Genomic DNA, 20,216 nt, shown 5'->3' with positions numbered 1-20,216 from the left:
AGTGTTGAAACACGACTTGTCCTGAACTGTATGACCCCCAAAGAAGGCTGTTACACTCATATTCTTGTGCTGATCAGATTTTCTTCTCTGTCTAATAACTGGGAGAAAGAATAAAGCTACCAATGGCAAAGTGAATAAAGATGGATGGATTACTCCTCATCAGCTGGTGGTTAACCTGGCATCAGACATCACCTGCCACCTATGCAGGGCCTTTAATCCAGGTTAGCTCATTACTAACAGACACCAGACAGGCCAAACAGTATCAGGTTAACACCAACACACAGCCAGTTTCATCATATTTACATCCTTAGGCGAGAAGTGAGGATTATACTTTATAAATAAAGGCATCCTGCCATGAGAAATTAGTGTTTTAATTATTTGGGCGAATGGCCCCTTTAAATCCTGCTGCTCAGAGAGTCTCTCTGAGTCGCTCTTCCTTTTCTGGCAGCAGATTAATGACGTAGATGTATTAATGCTATTAGAGATCTATGCTAAAGAGCTCACAAACCATGTTTATGATGTGTGTGTGTGTGTGTTGATAATGAATTAATGCTGCAGTTATTACAGTCTGAATGAGGTTAGGATTTATTTGAGGGACACTAAAATAGGATTTTGTAAACAGTAGTGTTTAAATGGGATTCACTTAAAGTATCCTAGTGCTTCTAGGAAGCCTACAAGATGACATTTTTACAGTTATGATATGAATATTCTGTCAAGGTCACAGTAAATCTATTGTATGAACATTAAATAGTTACACATTGACATCTCCACCCTTCAATCTCAGCTTCACCACAGTTGAAGTGTTCTGGGCAAATGACTTGCACAAATAAAGGACAATTAAGCTGTGTCAACTCAAACTAAGCAATAGCTTGTTGACACTGGAACTCCTTTGGTTTCATGATGAATTAGTGAAACTGTTGAGAACTATAAAAATAGACTAAAGTACCAACTTGGTGGCCACTCCCCCAGTGTTACCTGCCCAATTAGCTTTTGGGACTAAGCCAATGGCATGACAATGTTTTGAGGCTATAAAACACACAAGGAAGTGGATAATGTTCATTTGATATCAGAGGTCTGATAAGTTGACAATTTTCTGCAATTTTTCCCATTTGATCAAAGAGTCAAAATGAGACTGTGTATAAGTTTGGCTTTCATCTGTTCGATGCTGTCAGCAGGTAAGAGCACTAAAAATTAACAAACAGCACAGAAATTTGGTCTATTATTGTTGACTTTTGTAAAACTGTTGCATTCTCCTTTGCCTGCAGTGTATGGATTAAGGTGTTTCACCTGCTGGGGTGCAAACCCTGGCACCTGTGATCAGATTTGGGAGTGTCCTCACCATTTTGACCGCTGTGCCTCTACCACTGGTAAGTTTAATTTACTACCAGACATGGCTTGAAAATTATATTTTCTATATGATGTGATTCTCATTTTTCCTGATATGATCTTGTTGCTGTTATTTAATATATTATTATTATTAACAGCCACAACAAACCTGATTAACATAAGAGGCTGAATTATAAATGGAACCTACTTATGTACATATTTTCATGGAACCTCTCCTGTCTTTGTTGCAGTGGCTGAAAATCTGGTCACCAAACACTGCTCGAGAAGTGATATGTGTAACAAAGTTTATTCTGTGGCTTACCGATGCTGTTCTGAAGACTTTTGTAATGGAGCAAAACAGACTGGAGTCTTTGTCCCTCTCCTTTTAGCACCCATAGCCATTATTACACTCTTTCTTTGAAGCCTAATGTCCTCATTTTTACATCCATCCTGTAAAAATCCAAATCTGCTGTGGTGCTTTGAGGGTTAGAAAGTGGAGGATGCATACTTGTAATCAAAGACCCTTTGAAGCAGTGGTGCACTTTGAATTTGATCACGAAGGAAACCTTTAAAAACTAAAATTCTTGTGGACTTTTGAGAAGGATTTGCTTTTTGTATTGTATCTGTAATTATTCAAATGGTTTCATGTATAGTATAAATGTGTCTTCTTTTTTTATTTTATTTTTCACTATAACAGACTGCTGAGTATTACTGCCATGGGAATAAGTCTATATATTGTTTCTATCTAAATGTAAATATGTAAATAACTGAAAACTGTAGCTAGTTCATTTGTGTACTGTATATTTTAGAGGAAATAGCAACTTGTTTGGAAAATACTTCATTTAAAGAGGATACCATGTACCATCCTGTGTGTAGTTGAAGAAATCAGGCAGTAGAGGGCGATATAGGAGTAATCAAAAGGTGGCGCATGAACTCTATAGAATGATGAGATTATAAGAACAAGTCTGTAACTCTTTGTGTGATTGTAATGTTCTCCATTATTATGCCTAAACAAAACATGATATGTTTGGTTTATAGATATGAGTCTGTTGCATGTACCTTAAAAATATGAATAAATATAAATTACTGTTAATAACTGACCTACTTTAACTGCTTATTTCAAGGAATGTGCAACATAAAATATGTTATTAAAGAATAAGTTAATCAATCTGATGAGCTTTCTTTTGAGAATCTCCCATTACTGATGTGTCATTATGTTACTCATAGTGTTATGGTCGATGTAATGGTAACATAGTTCAAACTTTGACTGTGCATATGTGTTTTAGGAGCTCATCATGCGTTGTGTTTTGCATGTGAAATCATCAAAGAAAGATTGTCAAACTACAACATGCTGAGTTAAAAGCTGCAGAAAGATTAGATAGATAGACATTTACAGTTTAATGGCAGCCATAACTTCAGATATCACAATCTTATTTACTGCGTTAATGATATTATGAGTTTAATATGAGTGGACATTTAATGAAGTGAAGTTATAGCCAAGAAATTGCCAATTGACCTAGTATTCACTTCTTCTGAAAGAGCAGATTAAGGCTGCACCCAGCTGGTTATCAGCTCTGATATCTTTTCAAGGACTGTCTAAACAGTGACACCCTGCACATAAACTAGATTTACTCTCCTTTGTTCAGTCACACTTGAGATAACACAGACTGTTAGATAAAAGAACAACTAAAACAACTGTGGTTTAATCATTATACAGTCACTCCAGTCTCAGGACATAAGTGTTTGTGTAAACTGTATTCATAGTTCACAGCAGTCAAGAAAACTATTGTCTGGTGTTTGTGGTTAGTATTGCTTTATGTCATCAATAACAAGTAGATGTATTGAATCAATCTACAAAAAACATATTTTAACAACATACATTTCAAGTTATCTCTAACAAACCTCTAGTTAATCTACATATGCTGCTATTTACTTTGGATCTTCAAAGACATTGTAACTCATTCAGAGAATCTTTCAAACATAATCACACCAAAACACACATTAAAAAAAAAACATTTTTCACAGTATGAGTCATGCCAATATAGAAAAAGAGCCTCGGTACACTAGGATCTCCACACTGTAAATTTAGCTCGATGAGTCACATCGTCAGTTAACTGAGCAAATGACTAAATATAAGTAAATGTTTATGTTGTAATTGTTTATCTTATTTACATAACAGCTGCAAATTTCAAAATGATTGTCACGTTGCATGGACTGCTGTAGAACAGTACAAGTGAATCTTTAAAGACTGTAAGACATAACCTACTCTGATACATTATAAGCAGCGTGTGGATGACGTACTGTATGTAATTTGTTTTGATATTCTTGCTCTGGGGTCAGTTGACCTGTGAAATAGATGTTTTAATGCTCACTGAAGAGGCAGCTGAGCAACTAGAGAGCCACAGAGCCGAGGTCACATGTAAACTGGTAGCTAAATGTGTTTACACCAATGAACGTTCATTTATGGAGGGAAATGCTTACAGTCTGTGTCTTGCTGGAATTGATTTATGCTCTTTCCATTGAGCATGTAAAACACATGTATTCACATATGAGTGGGGGCGTATTTGCTGTCAGTCTCTCAAATTTCTAACATGAGCCAAGCTGTCAGGTAACAGGAACAAGCTGCTTGATTGTTTTGGCTCCTTTTACATTTTAAATCTTGAGTTCAAATTATTTTTGCTCTGCTGGATTTTACTGTATAGAAATTGAAATTTGATCTGCTTTTATCATCTTACGTACTGTTTCCTAAGCAGTTCATCAGACACCACCAGAATCAAATGATTTAAAACAATGTCACCAAACACTTAGCTCAAGTAAATAAACATGGCTTTGTTAAAAATTACTAGTGACAGGGTTAAAAAGTTAGAGTTTTACTTAGTAACCTCAAGAATGTCCTTAAAAATATGTTTAATTAGCTTTCATTACAGATAAATTATACTGTTCACATTATGAGCCAAAACAATATACTGTTGGCATGTAATATATTATCATAACCAATGGAAATAACAAGCCAAAACTAAGAAAATATGATCCAGGTTGTAAAAAGCCAGAATTTTTAATAATAACAACATCTGGAGTAGTAGCTTAGTGTTGCTGTCACACTTAAAAACACATAATTTCCCAATATGAGCATTATCGGTGTGATACAGGAATGTTTATACATTAATTTTCATAGAAACACAACTAAATTTAACAAGTTAACAATTCTATAATTAGGTGTAAATAATGCAGGGCAGTGGTGGAAAGTACCTTTACTCAACCACTAAACTGCACTACTAAGTATTTAAGTACAGTTCTGAGGTACTTGAAATATACACTAATATTTAAATCCTAGCCTAGTCTAGCCTCTACTACATATGATTGCTATAGTTACTAGTTACTTTGCAGATTAAAAATCCACAATGCTTACACATAATACAATGGATTGTCATACAGTAGATTAAACTACCAAAAGTATATAACATTGTAAAAAATACTCCACCTTGACCTTCCAACACTGCTTATACATTAATGTATTCATAATAATACATTATTATAATGTATATTTACAAGGGGATTTACAATAATGAGTACTTATACTTTTGATACTTAACACTGCTATGATCATTATTTTTATATTTAAAATGGATGAAATGACTACTTGAATGTGAAAGGAGTCACTTGCAGTAACAAACCCACTGAGAATGACCACCTGACTCTGCAGTTTCCCTAAACTCCACAATCTGGCATCTTTCAGGTTATTGTTTTGCTTTTATGCCCGGAACTGTTTTTATTCACTCCCACCGCTCTCAGCAACGTCACTTCCATCAAAAAGCTCTAAAAAACCCAACCCCAGCAGCTCAAGAGCCAGATATTTCCCTCAGGAGTCAGTGGACACCAAGACAGAGCTAAAAGAAGAGTTGATATTGGACTTTTATCAGGTGACAAGAAGTACAACTCAAAATGAATATCTGCAGTACTTATAAATAAACAACTGTTGATAACACGTTTGCCATATAAACTTAAAAGATGACCATATATATGTCAGTGTTTTGCTTACTGCCTCTAAGTGGCCAAACTATTAGTTAATGCCAGTTACAAGCACACTTTGCTGAAATGCAAAATGTTTACTTATAGTGTAGTAATGATAAATTTTGGTCATTTTACTTCTTTGAGGCAGAACATATTATGCACAGAGGACATTCAGAATTTGTGGATATTATTCAGTAACAAGTTTGTGATTATAATGCAAATGTTAAGAAGTTAGTTAGGAAATCAGAACTTCTGTGCAGTAGATGATATCAGTTCATTGACTTTAAGAATGATATCAGCCTTGACTAGCGGGAGTGAGTCAGTGCTCGGAAGTAGTTACACTCTTAGACCTCACGCAGTCCAGACCTTTCCTGGAAGCACAGGAGCCTAATTGGCTTTCCCTCTTAGACCAGGGAAATCTTGCATTGCCACTTACACAGATACCCAAATAAGCTCTCTTACAGTTTGTCATTGTTATCCAATTTACTCAACAAATGGACCAGCGTCTACCACCTTCCTTTTAGAAAGGTCGTTGTAGAGGCGAGATGTTGTGGACAAGCGATAAACCTCTTACATCTAGTCATAATAAAAGCTAAAGGATTCCCCTATGAAAGTTGTAAAGTGGTGTATTGTCTGTATGTCACTGCAGTGTTACAGGTGAAATCTAAAAACATATTATAACATAAAAATATATTATGACCTAGTATAAACTATACTAATGCAGAACAGTTTTTTAGGAAGGAAAAGAAAAAGAGAGAAAAAGGATGAAACAGAAGCTGTACAAGATTTTTCTCTGTGTGTTTTATTCATTTACCAGTCCAGTGTGTATAATATCTTAAATAAACATAATTTCCTCTTTCTGTTACTTCAGTGTTATTAATAACACAAGCATGTCTAATTCTGTGCAGAGTCACATCTCATCCACAAGGACATGTGACCCCTTTTGGCCCTGATAAGTGACAAACTCATTTACAGTCCACCATCTCAGGCCACTATAAATACTTTTCAGAGTATTCAAGACTGCTGTGTCCAGCTCTAGAAACAAATAATCAGACTTTATCCCCTTCGATGGCATCCAAAGTGCATTTCATTCTCTAATGAAGACTGAAAATTGCAACACATCGAGCGAAAAAAAAGACATCCGCTGGTTAATTGAATCATCGCGGTTGAGCAGGTTTGAGATTAATTCCACGTAAGGAGAAGATCAAAAGTGAGCCAGTTAGAAGGATGTCGAGGGGAATAAGAGCACTGAGGCTTGTGGGATAATCCCATTAAGAGCTGCACATTCATTCAGATTGAGGATCCACAGCTGTACAGTATGTAAGAGATTAAGGCTAAACAGTCAAGTGGTGGAGAGAGGTCACAAACAAACCTGTATTCTCACAATTTAAGAACATTATGGTGTGTTTTTTTTTCAGTTTAAGCCTTTTTAATTATGATTTTGAGCAATGATCAACCACTATGGAAGCTATTTCAGAGTTTGTCTCTGGAACAGATTGGATTACAAGAAATAAGAAAAATACTACATGAGTCACCGTGCCATACCGATTGCCAAGGACATATTTTAATACAGTGGGCTACACATACACACATTATCATTTTTTATATCAGTGATGTCTTCTCTGGCTACACTGCCAGGATTTGATTCAAAATTAGACTGTTGGCTTGTAGAGGCTTGGTTTAATGTGTATGTGTGGATTTCTGTCCATGCATTAATATTCACATTTCTGTATTAAAAGTGATAACTGTGTTTTATATTTAGGGATAACTCTTTTGTTTAGCTCACTTTTTTCTTCTGTGGATGTAAATTATTTTAGCATCTGCGGCAAAACAAAATCTTAATTTTATGCTATTGATTTTACCAAACCATGTAGTACTGCTTAAAACCACGCACCATTGATGAAGTGTAGTGTTACAGAAAAGCAAGCTTTGAATCTCCTTACCATCTGAAAGTCTCTGTTCCCTCACAGGTATGTGAACTTGATATAGTTTTGCTACAAGTACAATACAAAATAATTAGATGGATCTTGCAAAAGCCTTCAGGTAAAACAAACACAAAGAGAACATGCAGCTCTATAATGGAGAATAGAAAAAGGCTCATAAAAAACAAAAGCAGAACATTAAAAATGTGCTTTATCATGCAAGTCATATTTATTTTTAAATTGTCAAGGCATTATAAACAGAAGTGACAGTCGAGATGTAAAAACCTCCCAAAGAATACTGAAACTGATATAAACTGAGAACAACACAGGAAACAAATGCTCTGGTCAAGAAAAATTTCACAGAATTTCATAACACAACTGAAAAGAAAAACAACGAAACCCACCATCATCCATAAATTTGAGAATATAAATATAAAATAATTTTTCAAATAAATACGCTATGATCAAAGCTAACGTAATTAAGACATTAAATGAAATATTTGGCAAAAACAATACAAAATATTTACTGACGGCATTAGTCAAAAGGGACATTTTCATGGATGATTTTGTGAGTGTGTGTGTGTGTGTGTGTGTGTGTGTGATCTCATTCCACAGTGCAGAAGTTATCCAGATTATTCTCCCGGGTCTTGGGGAGCTCATTGCGTTCCAGTAGTCGGTACTGGAAGGAAACACGGTTGATATAGTTCCCACTGGATACCAACCTCACCACCGAGTTATCACAACCAATCTTCATCTGGGCTGAAGAGCCACAGGGAGAGCCAAAGAAGAAGAAAAATAGATATTACACTGGAGTTCATTCAGAGCATTCTTGTTTTTCCGCCAGCACTTCTGAGTCTGACAAGTGTATAAATCGAATGATCTTATTAATTTATTTGTATTAAAACTCTCTTCTTCTTGTATTGTCTTTGAAGTGAATTATATTGCATCAATTTGTACCTGCTGTACTACATCCAATAAGAGAATCTCATGGTGAAATACCTTATTAAACATGGAGATGTATTGGTGTTTTCTTTGAATATTAGAGCGCCAAGTGAAAAAGTTTCACCTAATCTACTGTGTTTCTATAAATCTAAAGAATTCTGGCTCATCTGCAGGATAATCATTAAAGGAATAGCTTGACATTTTGGGATATATACTTATTTGCTTAATTGCTGGCAGAGAGTCACATGAGAGGATCTACAACCAGCAGCTGGTGAGGTTAGTTTAGCACTAAAACTGCAAACAGCTAGCTAGCTCTTTCGAAAAGTAATAAAATCTACCTGCCAGCATCTCTAAAACTCCTTAATTAACACATTATATCTTGTTTATTTAATCTTTTTTTTTAAAAAAAAAACAAAGTGTAAGGATGATAACTCACTGTTCTACGGGCAGTTTTATGTCTGACTTTTTGCTGGCTGGGAGCAGTAACTACCTTAAGTCTCCATTGGTTGCCGGGCAACTGCAACCAGGCAAGAAATAGTCTGGCACATAAACCCCCATTAAAACGGCAAATTGTCATTTTTTCCACTTTGGTTTTTGTATGGACTGAACGAATTAGAAATATAATGTGTTAATTAGTAAACTTATAGGTGCTGGTGGGCAGATTTGGTTACTTTCGGACAGAGCCAGGCTATCTATTTACAGTTTTTGTGCTAAACTAAGCTAACCGGAGACTAACAGTCATATAGGCAGATGGCTCAGACCACAGGAGTTTTGGGCCAATTTATCCCGATTCACCCCTCCTGACAATCAGAGAAGTTTAGTCCGGGACCTTGGTTGATACTGATGTTTGGCCTTGATTATGTACACAGTAATGTGAGGGGTTTACAGGTCCAATCTTAAACCTCCAGAACTGTTTGCAGACTCATCGGGCCTGCCCCAATAATTTCAAACATGTTTGACATTTGGATTTAAAATCTGGATGACTATGTCACTACTTTCCGAGCGGAACCACAATAGCCAATGAGAGAGACAAGTCAACAAGGAGACGGAAGTGAATGAGGGGGCTTTTGAATGAGGGGACTTGGCGAACAAGCTGTTGTATGCTGGACAGCTGAGATGGAGGAAAGGCTTGTCAATATATGGCAAGAACATGACTGCCTATATAACGTGTTTTCCGAGGCATATCATAACCACACCAACAAAGAGAAGAGCTTTACAAAACAAGTTGTTGCACCATGTATGTCTCCATTTTGTTTACATCTGCTTCCCCATGAGATCACATGAGACCACGTGAGGTGGTGCATTGCTCCCTCTTGGCACAATAATCTTAATAATATCCTGTAGTGTGTGATGCGCCATTATTTAAATTCTTGTAGTGTGTGCATGTGTGAGATTACAGAGAAGAACATCTGTGAAGTTTCTCCTTATGTGCGTGACGTAACCCCATTTCAAAATCGGTTAGGATTTTAAAACTCCTGTAGTCTGAACCTGGCTTAACTCTCCACCAGAAATCATACTACTAGCATACATGGTATGGTAAAGTCAAGTACAATTCCCAGCTCTGCATTACACTGAAAGTCACAGATTCACACTGGAGCTAAACTGAGACTCACCGAGCCCACTGAGAGAGAAACAGAGATCAGCTACAGGGAACATCCTTGATGTGTCCACCCCATTCCCTCCCAGCAGCTCCACGTAATCACCTGAACCTGAACAGCCCGACCACACTTGCCTCTGTAAAAAACACACAACAAACATTGTGATGTTATAGGGGAGATGAGGCAACAGGTAATTTATGACAGAGTGAAAGTACTAAGTGTAATTTTAGACCGCTAGTGGGGCTACAGAGCAATGTTTTATGAGCAGGTCCCTGTTTTGTTAGTGTCAAATGCTTTACTAGCACTGCTGTCTACGGAGGGCTGTAAATGCAAATGGATAGTTCATACAATCTAAAACACAAAGGAAAATATGATGTGTTATTCCACTGAGCAATAGTAATGCATGTAAATGCATATAAACATGATTGGAGGTTTCAAAATATTCAAAAAAATCCACTTGTTGAAATGCATTCAACATGTTTGTTCAGCCTCAGGAATAAACACAATGCATTTTGGTCAGAAATACAAAATGTAAGCCTAAATGTGTTAAGTTTACAAGAAAATACCACAGGGTACCTTTTAAGGATAAGGCTGGTGTGATTCAATTTTTTGTTCGTTGAAAATACTTTTTACTGTCAACATGAATAACAAACAATGTGATAGTCTGTCTCTCAAAATTCTGTGCTTCCCTTCCATGTCTGTGGCACTCAGTATATTAAGCCTACTTTAAGAGTAAATCCACACTAATGTTGGAAGCTAAACTGCAACACATTATCACATTACTGCTGTTCAGGTTGTGGAAAGAGTATGTATGTCTTGTTTTTAAGTAAAATCATTGAAAAAGCTGTTTTTCAACAGCTGAACAACTTCATGGCACTAAACAACTGTTTTGATGTCTCCCAGTCAGGATTTCTACCACACCACAGCACTGAGACTGCTCTTGTTAAAGTCTTCAGTGACATCCACTTAAACATTAACAGTGGCTGAATTTCAGTCTTAGTATTACTGGATCTCAGTGCTGCATTTGACATGGTCGACCACAACATATTACTAGACCGACTGGGTGGGATTTTCTGGCACAGTATTAAACTGGTTTGAATCCTACTAAAAGGACAGGGACTATTTTGTGTCTGTAGGTAATTACACATCTGAATAGACAAAAATGACATGCGGAGTTCCCCAAGGCTCCGTTTTGGGACCTCTTCTGTTCAACATCTACATGCTCCCACTGGCTCAGATTATGGAAAACAACAACACATGTATGTATGTATATTCTTCCTGAAGAATATATAATGGATTAACGGACTTATTGGAAAAACTTTACCAAGCATTTATCTTCAGTAGACTCGAACACTGTAAAGTCCCCCTAAGAAATCGATCAGACAGCTGCAGCTGATTCAGAACGCTGCTTCTCGAGTCCTCACTAAGACCAAGAGAGTGGATCATATTACTCCAATTCTCAGATCTTTACACTGACTTCCTGTCTGTCAAAAAATGATTTTAAAATACTGCTGTTGGTTTATAAAGCACTGAAAGGTTTGGGGCCAAAATACATTTCTTATCTTCTGCTGTAATGAATCACCCAGACCTCTCAGATCAACTGGGACAGGTCTGCTTTCTGTCCTCAGAGTCAAAACTAAACATGGAGAAGCAGCTTTCAGTTTTTATGCTCCACATATCTGGAACAAACTCCCAGAAAACTGTAGGTCTGCTGCAACTCTCAGTTTTTTTTTTAAATCAAGGCTGAAGACTTTACTGTTTACGGCTGCCTTTGATTAAATCAAATAATTATTAATTTATTACACTGCACTGTAACTTTTATTCTTGTATTTTATCTCTAATAATTTATTTTAGCTTGTTTTTGTTTTATATTAACTTGGCTTTTAATGACTGTTTTTAATTGTATTTAAGTGTCCTTTTATTGTGTGTTTCTTTTGCACTTTGTCTCGATGCTTTTAATGTTTTATGTGAAGCACCTTGAATTGCCTTGTTTCTGTAATGTGCTATATAAATAAACTTGCCTTGCCTTGTTGGCAGTACAGGCAGGATCATGAGATTGCATGTAATTACTCTTTAAGACATAAATCTTTCAAAAATAGGTCACAAATATATAGCTTGATTGAAAAAAGGCCAAGCAAATTTCCTCAAACAGCACTATAGCTTCTGGCAAACTCAAACAGGAGTAAATATTGCATTTGTTGGGGACTATTTTCAGCAGCGGATATCGTGCACATGTGAGTAATTACTGCAGCAGGATGCTCTTTGTGGGATAGTCTCAAAATACAGATCAGGTCCATCTTTCTATGGTCCCTGTTTCATCACGTACTTTTAAAATGGAATATGATTACATGCAGCTGTATTTCCCCTGTAATTTCTGTTCATTCAAATCATCCCTGAAATTGTGACTCTTGACTTTGAATATCTTACAACTTTCCTCAACATTTGTGGAGAATTATCAGGTTGTTGTATTTGGCCCAGTGAATGCAGTTCCTACAGTTTATCATAATGTCAGCAGTCTGGCAGCTAGTGTCAGACCAGCTGCCAACAGCATCAGGAGTCATTTAGTTTTATTCGGTCTTTCATCAACATGATTTACACCATGTCTGTCCTCTAACTTGGACTAAATGCATAGTGTGTTTACTATTGGAAGTCATTGCAAATGGTTTTGAACCATTAAGTATATGTTAAAATTTCCATATGTTATTGTTTTTTAAATATTCTGTCTACTTTTTAATGTATTTTTTGTAAATTTGTTTAAACTTTCCCCATATTACTGCTTTGTAAACATGACATTTATTCAGAATTACAGTGTTTACTTCTATGAGTGCAACTTTTAACTACTACTTGTTAACTAGTTACTAGTTGATTACTAGTGGTTGTAGTCATAGCAGAAATTGTAACAGCAATAGTAATGTAGACTGTTAAAAGGTTCTTGTTGCTGTAGCTTTTTGTATTCTTATGCTTTTTGGGGGAATGTGATTAATTTGTGTAGTAATTTTGCCTTTTTTTACATGTTAACAGTTTGCAGACTGTTGCTTTTAATGCTCAGTTTTACTCATGAGTGTAGCTGATAAAAGCCCCTGCATGCAGGTGTTTTCACTAATTCTGCCTAATTAGACCTTTTGTCAGGTCTAATTAATGGACCTGTTAGGGCAGGACAACATTCATCCTTCTGATTATCTGGTGATGTCAGCAAACCCCGAGTAGCTCCACTCTACTGCAACCTGTAAAGATGTCTAATCAGCCAGAAACACTCAAAACTATTTGCCAGATAGAACATTGATTTTGGACGACTCTCCATCACCCTGGATTATATTCAATGACAATGTTTTTAGGAGTTCACTGCCAATGTATTTTCATTTAACTATTGCTACAACATCCATGCATTGCAAATACATTATGGGTTAGGTCAAAAAGTGGGAAATAAAACTAATTGGTAAACATTAGGTTATAAGACCAATATTTTACCTGAATAAATGAGGTAAACAATTCAGATATGTTGAGGTCACTGTGAAGTCCTACCAGATACTTTCCAAACTTTTATAGAAACATCTGAAATAATCAACTCATAGATGTATACATGTAGATGGACCACATTGGGTGCTGCTAGTCATTGCATCACTGTGTCAACGTAGCCGCCATATTGTTCTGTAGTAGTTGCCCCTCTTAATTCATACAAGTATTTTGCGGGAAGAGGTACTACTTCTGGTTGGCTCCTATTTGTGTTTGCGGTTGCATACAGGTTGGCTGTCAATAAATTGAATAATACATAATAATAATAATAATAATAATAATAATAATAATAATAATAATAAACGGAAGCTACAAATTCACATCACTCATAAATTCACAACAGAAAGTCCTAATGCAAAGATGAATACCCACTTAACATTGCTTAAAGTGATAACAACTTGTACAGCTTTGTTGATCCCATCCATGCTTGTTGCCAATTTTCTGCTGCTATGTTTCATTTTCAATGTAGCTAGGTGGCTCGCTAGCTGTGGGAAGATGTCATCCCACTTCAAACTGCACCTATTAAGCTCTGACTGGTCAGTTGTTTCTCTCAACAGGGGAAACAGCCATTAATGGACACAACACCAGAAGTAGCAACAATTCATCACTTGAAATGTGGTGTCTACTTCCTTTAACGTTATGCAACCTACATCGTCATGGCAACAGTAAACAATAATCACTGTTACAATTTTTTTTTAAATATCCCGACTCAGAACTTGGAATCGGGAAGCAAACAGTGGCCTCCTGGTCCAATTTTTGCCAACTATCTAGATGTCATCTGAACTGCGACACTTCCCCGGGTCATAATTACTAAGGCCTCTAGGTGACGTAAACGTAACTATAAACTGTTTTTGCTGGCTGAATTTAGACCTATACTGTTGTTTTTTTTATGAAGACGTGCTGAAATGTTACAAGGGAGGCACTAACAGTGCTTTAGATTACGGCCCACATAACCTGCGTTTACCTTGTAACTGCATGTAACAAGGGGGGAACTACCACTGTATATATATAACTAACTCTATAACTACAGAGAATATTGTGGGAACAGTTTGTTTCTATTTTATTTCCCTCAAAACATGAAAGAACAAACTATCTGCATAGTTTGCTGTCAGGAGAGCACATTAATATATATGTTGTGATTTATACCTTATGTTTAATCGCTGTATTTGTATTTCTTTCCTTGGATGAAAGACACAGAGCTGAAAAAAGGTAGGCTAAGCTTGTACCTTGAGGAGTATCCATGACTGTCCCCTGGACCTTTGTTCTGAAGTAAATGCACAGATGTACCCATAACTACACAAATGTGTAGTTATTTAAAGAACCAGTGTCAGATTTAGTGGCACCTTGTGGTGAGGTTGCAGATTGTTGCAAACTGAATACCCCTTCCCTTCCCTTTCCAAGTGTGCAGTAGAACCTATGCTGGCCGCGAAACTTGCAAAAAACGCGAAAGGCCCTCTCTAGAGCGAGTGTTTTGTTTTTTTTGTTCCTTCTGGGCTACTGTAGAAACATGGCAATGCAACATGGCAGGCTCCATGGAAGAGGACCTGCTCTCTATGTAGATATAAAGGGTTGGTCATACATACCCTGTAATAATAGAATAGGTACCCGGTAGTTAAAAAATAACTACAGTAAGTTCTTTGTAAGTTCCCAAATTGTTACCCCCTCATACCATCGCTTGTTCCCCTGTACCCACATCACCATTAGTACAAAGGATTACACCGTAACTCTGGAGTAATTAGTATTTAGGTTGTGGGATGAAATCTAAAAGCAGGAGTACTTCTTCAGTAAGATATTTCTTTCAGACAAAAAGGGGGGTGTTGTCTGTCTGTCCGTATCTCACCTGTGGGCTGAGCTCATTGCTTTTGGCCTGCCCCAGGCTGAGTTCTGTCAGTTGGATCTCCACAGGGTAGATGATTGAGAAGCTGCAGTTCCTGCGCGTATGTGGCATCACCATAGTGAAGCTGCCCTCTGGACTCTGGGACATGATGTTACAGGCTTTACACACACACACACACACACACACACACACACACACACACACACACACACACACATACACATACACACACACACAGGAGGAGAAGAGGTTTCAAATTAATAGTTCCCCATCACCAGAGAAACTCATTATTGACACCTCATGTCACAAATTGGACATAATCAAGGCTGACTGCGGGGAGGGGACACAATTAGGGCTGAGCATGGAAATCCAATTCCAGTTCTGATGACAAAGATAAGAAAATAATGAAATCTGAATTGATAACAGTGTGATACAGACAGGCACCAACAGGAATCGGAACGCTTTACTCCTGTGGGTGTGTTGTTCATTTAGAAACATTTTAGCAGAGAAGGAGCCGTGCCAATCAAAACTAAAGAGAGAACAATGTGAATATTATTTGCTCTACAAGATTTGAATATAAGATTAATGGCTTTTAACTTTTATGTGTGCATAATTTTTCCATTTTTATGTTGGTACCTGTTGCTCTCACTTACAAAAGAACAGAGGGAATATAAAAGAAATCAGATTTTAGGTTTGATGAAAATCATTATTAACCCAAACTAATCATAACACCCTAACCAGGTGACACTTTTATACAAGTTTACACAAGTTAATAAATAGACCTTAATGTGTTGCAATGAAATGTTTAATGTTGATTTGTTATTAATGTACTATAATGTAGAAGTATATATATATATAAGTATATATATATATATATACATATAAGGATGTTGTTTTTTGCCCAGTTTTACCATATAGGATACCTGCAATCAGATGGAATATACAGGCAGTATTGTTGACAGCCAGTGGTCAATGTATGAATGAAACCTCACACATTAACCTGTGATTTATGCTGTTTACCCATAGACCATCCATTCAGTCGCTTTTCGTCTCAGTGCTCTTTCTTTGTCTGTTTTTGTTTCCACAGCCAGACTGATTGTTATGTTGCTTGACACAGTATTAACACCGTGTTTGTCAAGCAGCTGGAAAACAGGTGCATCCCTCTCATTCAATCTCTCTCTGTCGCTCTTGGCCTTGATTAATGTTCGGCCAAGCGCAAACATCCAGGAAGCGCACACAAGCAAAGGACCACCGGTCTGGCCCTCATTTTAAAATGCAAACAACACAAATCTAATTTAGGTGCAAGTGCTGGGTAACTTGATTTCTTGTTTCAAAATTCACTTTCTATTTTATGGATTTCAATCACAGATTCAGTTTATTTTGCTTTCAGTAGTTGACCCTGAACTGACTTCAAAGATGTGTAGCAGTCACTCACGGAAAGGGTTGTGTAGCTTTTTGACAGCAAGTGTGAAGCCACTGTCAGGGCTGTGAATGCGGAAGAAGATCATGGCAACGTTCTGAGAGGAGCGGCTTGTGGCTCCTGTTGCTGTGGAGGAGCAGTAGTCTGTGTAGCGCTGGTGCAGAGGGAGCAGGTGGTCCTGATTGCTGGGGAACTTCTCTCCCTTCAGAACCCAGCCGTCAAACATCTGTGGGAGGAAAAACACAATATGGACTAATTATCTCAGGTTTTATCATAAAATACTCTGTTTTCTGATATTACTCAAAGAAAACATTAGATGAGAGCACACAGACCCAAAAATTATCCATGTAGATTATTTATTCTAGTGCTCCGTGCTGGTAGCTGAACATACACAATGTTGAATCATCATTTCATATGAGCTCTACGTTAAAATTATGAAGATAAAGACTTATTGCAGGTAAGTATGATGTTGCCAATTTCCTTCAGTTTCATGTAGACACGTGTCAGTTTTACACAAAAAGTGAATAATAACACTCAGCTGCATTTTACAGTGCATGAATATGGTTTCTCACCTGAAATCTAAAAAACAACCTTTTACATCAGAAGATTCAGTTTTGCAACATGCAAAAATCATGATGCTTTCTCTTAAACTTGGTTTAAGCATAAATAATACAATCTACAGTATCTTAAAAAGATGGGTAAAATAGTTTAGGTGTTTTTTTTTCCAGTGCCGTCAGTCCAATAATACTAACTGCACCATATACAGTGCTGTGTTGTGAATCATATTTAATTGCAACCATAATCCAGTGAGAACTGTGTCCTATAAATATTCAGTTAATCATGTTTAAAAGAGATGAAAAAACAAAAAGGTTTGGTGTTTGGTTCTGTTGAGCATGTTGAGCCTGTGTCTCCTATTCAGAGGGACTGTGGTTACATACAGCTCATGTTGGTTTCTAGATGCAGAAAAACCTTAATCCAGGTAACAAACCCAGTCAATACTTTAAAGTTACAGCATCCTTAGTTTCTCTCCATACAATTCTCATCATCACTTTGCACCACATGGACTATAACTGCAATGTAACTTGCAAGCTTGGCTTCAGAACCGGAGCCTTCCTCTTCCCACACTTGCTGTAGGTGATGTGACCAGTGCACAGTGGATCCAATGTGGTGTTTGGCCCTTAAATGCTGCCTTAACCCAGTTTGACATCATTTTAATCAAATAGAAGATCATGAAATAGAATTTGGGGATTCAACAGAGAAGCCCTGAACTTCTGTTCTTCCTGTCTCAGAGGGGTTGTGCGGGTATTATTTTTAGCGAGTGAAGCCAACCTTGATGAAGTCTCCAGCGCCGCAGTCGATAGTGACGTCAGACAGCTCCAGACTGATGACCTCACTGGGCTCAGCGATGATGAAAGCAGCACAGGCCAGCTGTGGCCGAGATGCCACAAAGGTGAAGAAGCCATCAGTAGCCAGCATGTCCAAGCATTCTGACAGAGGAAGGATTTACAAAACACTTGAAGTAGCTTTCTGACCACAAGAAAACTCTGATTTTGATTTGATCTTGAGAATCAGCTGGTGATCTGGTTTATGGACTAACACAGCAAATCTTCAGTGTTGACAAGTCACAAATGTGGGCTGAGGAGTTATTTTTGAGCTGATATGACTCTGTGGACTTTGTGGCAAAATAAACATTGACATGTGTGGTCTAACATTTACTATGTGCACTGTTGAGATGACAGTACAATAAAGATCAATGTAAGCATGGACTGATGAATTGATTGAATGTTCTGCATTATCTGCATGGACACAAGTGCTGCAATGAACACCTCTTTTCATTTTATCACTAAACATACTTTTAATTATGTAGGCCTACTTGTTTCCAAGTCGGTAAACAGTGTCAGGCATAATCAGCTAATGAATAAAGCCATTGTTTACTGCTGCACTTACTGAGAGGTCGGCGGAAAATAAAATCCTCTGATTCTCTTTTCTGGTCCAAACTAAGAAGAGAATATAATCCATCTGTAGCTTCGTTGTCCTTAATAAAAAAAACATGATGGAAACAGATTTCAGGTTACAGCTCTGCTCACATGAACTTTGCAGACATCAGTTCAACTTACCTGACCTGATCAATAATTTGCTTATACAGTATAAAAAATGGGATCTTACCTCGATATAGCGGCTGAGCCCCATCCGGGCTGAGAGGGAGATGAGAAAGAGGAACAGCTGTGCGCGCAGAGCCACCGACATGCTGCGTCTCTCGGTAAAGTGTTTCCTGAAGCAGAGGGGGAAATAACGGCGCTGCCTGTGAGGTGGCAGCTTTTATAGCAGCAGGCAGGCCTACATCAGAGGGTCACTGAGCAACACTGATTTTATTCATGTGTGAAAATCTGCCATTCATATCAGTATTAGGACATTTAAATAGCTGGCTGCTTAAAAATGAATAACAAATGCGAATAATGTAGCAACTGCGTGTGACTTAATAGAAATCCAATTAAAAATCAAAATGTAAATCTGCCAAACGCTTAACGTAATATGTTTGCTTATAATGTAGTAACCTAATTACATTTTACACTGTTTGATGAGGCAGTCAGGATTTTAAAGCAGAGGTTGCTACCTCAAATCAGATCAAGAATATCAACAATTTTAATCATTAATCATTTTAGAAATCTAGGGTAGGGAGAGATCTCTTCAAAATGGCATGAAGAGAAAATAAGGCAGGAAAGCTCGATTAGTACAAAACAAATGGGAAGGTACAATAAAGAGTAGGTTAAGCAGGGAAGAGAGGGAGTCTAAATGAACCAGTGGACTGAGGAAAGAAGGAAAGGAGCCATGGAAGAATATGAGGAGTAGTTTAAGTCAAAGCTGCAACCGAAGTTGAAATTCCCAGCTAGGGCACAGAGTGAATGAATTTTCTAAAAGAGTTAATACATAATCATGCCTATAAAAGGCACTTTAGATCGGTGTCCCACTTTAGCAATCAAGCTGTCCCACTAAATTTGAAAAAAAAAAACCCAAAACAAAAACCACAAAAACATGATTGGTGTAAGTGAATACCTGTTATAATAGTTCCCTGGTGCATTTAACGAAAAGTGTTCCACTTTTCCTGAATCCACCCTACTTGTCATGAAAAAGTTCCCAGCAGTAAAGGCTTCAGTTTTTGGGGGTTTTTTTGCAACCAACTTGCAGTGTTTTTGGGTGGGAAGCCAGTGAGGGATCATGTCTTGGTTGTTGCACTGGGGAATCCAACTGGTTAAGTGGAGGGATTTGGGTGAGATAGCATGAATTTCGGTAAAAAAGGACTAAAACCTAAATATGTTTCTATGGAAAATGTTGGCATGCTAATAAAGAGTTACTTTAGCTTGCAGAGGTTCACAGGGGAACCAAAATCATTACCAAAATCTGCAGAGTATGCCTCAGACCAACCACTGCCTGGGCAGGGAAAGTTTTCCAATAGCATTGATGCTGGACTAACCAATGATATATTTTTATTTGTCCTAATTCAGTCATTGCTTATTTGCAATTTACATCACTTATATCACACAATTTATACTGTGAGCAGGTCTTTATTTTTCCATCTCCTCCTCTCTTCCTTCTTACTCTCTGCTCTGAGGTCAGTGACTTGAACTGAGGGCTGGTATTAATACAGT

The 20,216-nt window shown here is 37.4% G+C and overlaps 1 protein-coding gene and 1 long non-coding RNA gene across 2 annotated transcripts; one reads left to right on the top strand and one right to left on the bottom strand.

The window, feature by feature from the left end:
* The first annotated feature begins 1,084 nt into the window (after positions 1-1,084).
* Positions 1,085-2,451, top strand: LOC122971473. The gene is made up of 3 exons (XR_006399479.1): positions 1,085-1,175; positions 1,266-1,367; positions 1,578-2,451. It is a non-coding gene; the product is annotated as an uncharacterized LOC122971473 (long non-coding RNA).
* A 4,298-nt stretch (positions 2,452-6,749) lies between these two features.
* LOC122970916 (corticotropin-releasing factor-binding protein-like) lies at positions 6,750-18,894 on the bottom strand. Its single transcript, XM_044337281.1, has 7 exons — positions 18,736-18,894; positions 18,517-18,604; positions 17,899-18,056; positions 16,585-16,795; positions 15,153-15,307; positions 9,815-9,935; positions 6,750-8,018 (listed from the first exon to the last, which is right to left on the bottom strand). Exons 1-7 carry the CDS (start codon positions 18,814-18,816, stop codon positions 7,864-7,866), a joined length of 969 nt encoding a protein of 322 aa, XP_044193216.1. The 5' UTR covers positions 18,817-18,894; the 3' UTR covers positions 6,750-7,863.
* Positions 18,895-20,216: the final 1,322 nt, after the last annotated feature.

This window comes from Thunnus albacares, chromosome 2, assembly GCF_914725855.1.
Source record: "Thunnus albacares chromosome 2, fThuAlb1.1, whole genome shotgun sequence".
NCBI lineage: Eukaryota > Metazoa > Chordata > Actinopteri > Scombriformes > Scombridae > Thunnus > Thunnus albacares.
The sequence above is the reverse complement of the archived record's forward strand: the minus strand, read 5'-3'. Positions and strand labels throughout refer to the sequence as shown.

What these genes read in the sequence shown, in the direction of transcription:
- LOC122970916 (XM_044337281.1), bottom strand. Translation starts at nt 18,816, where the DNA reads ATGTCGGTGGCTCTGCGCGCACAGCTGTTCCTCTTTCTCATCTCCCTC. An exon ending in GGCTCAGCCGCTATATCGAG is followed by an intron (nt 18,605 to 18,735) that starts GTAAGATCCCAT and finishes TTTTTTATTAAG; the next exon opens with GACAACGAAGCTACAGATGG. An exon ending in TTTCTCTCTCAGTGGGCTCG is followed by an intron (nt 8,019 to 9,814) that starts GTGAGTCTCAGT and finishes GTGGCTCTTCAG; the next exon opens with CCCAGATGAAGATTGGTTGT.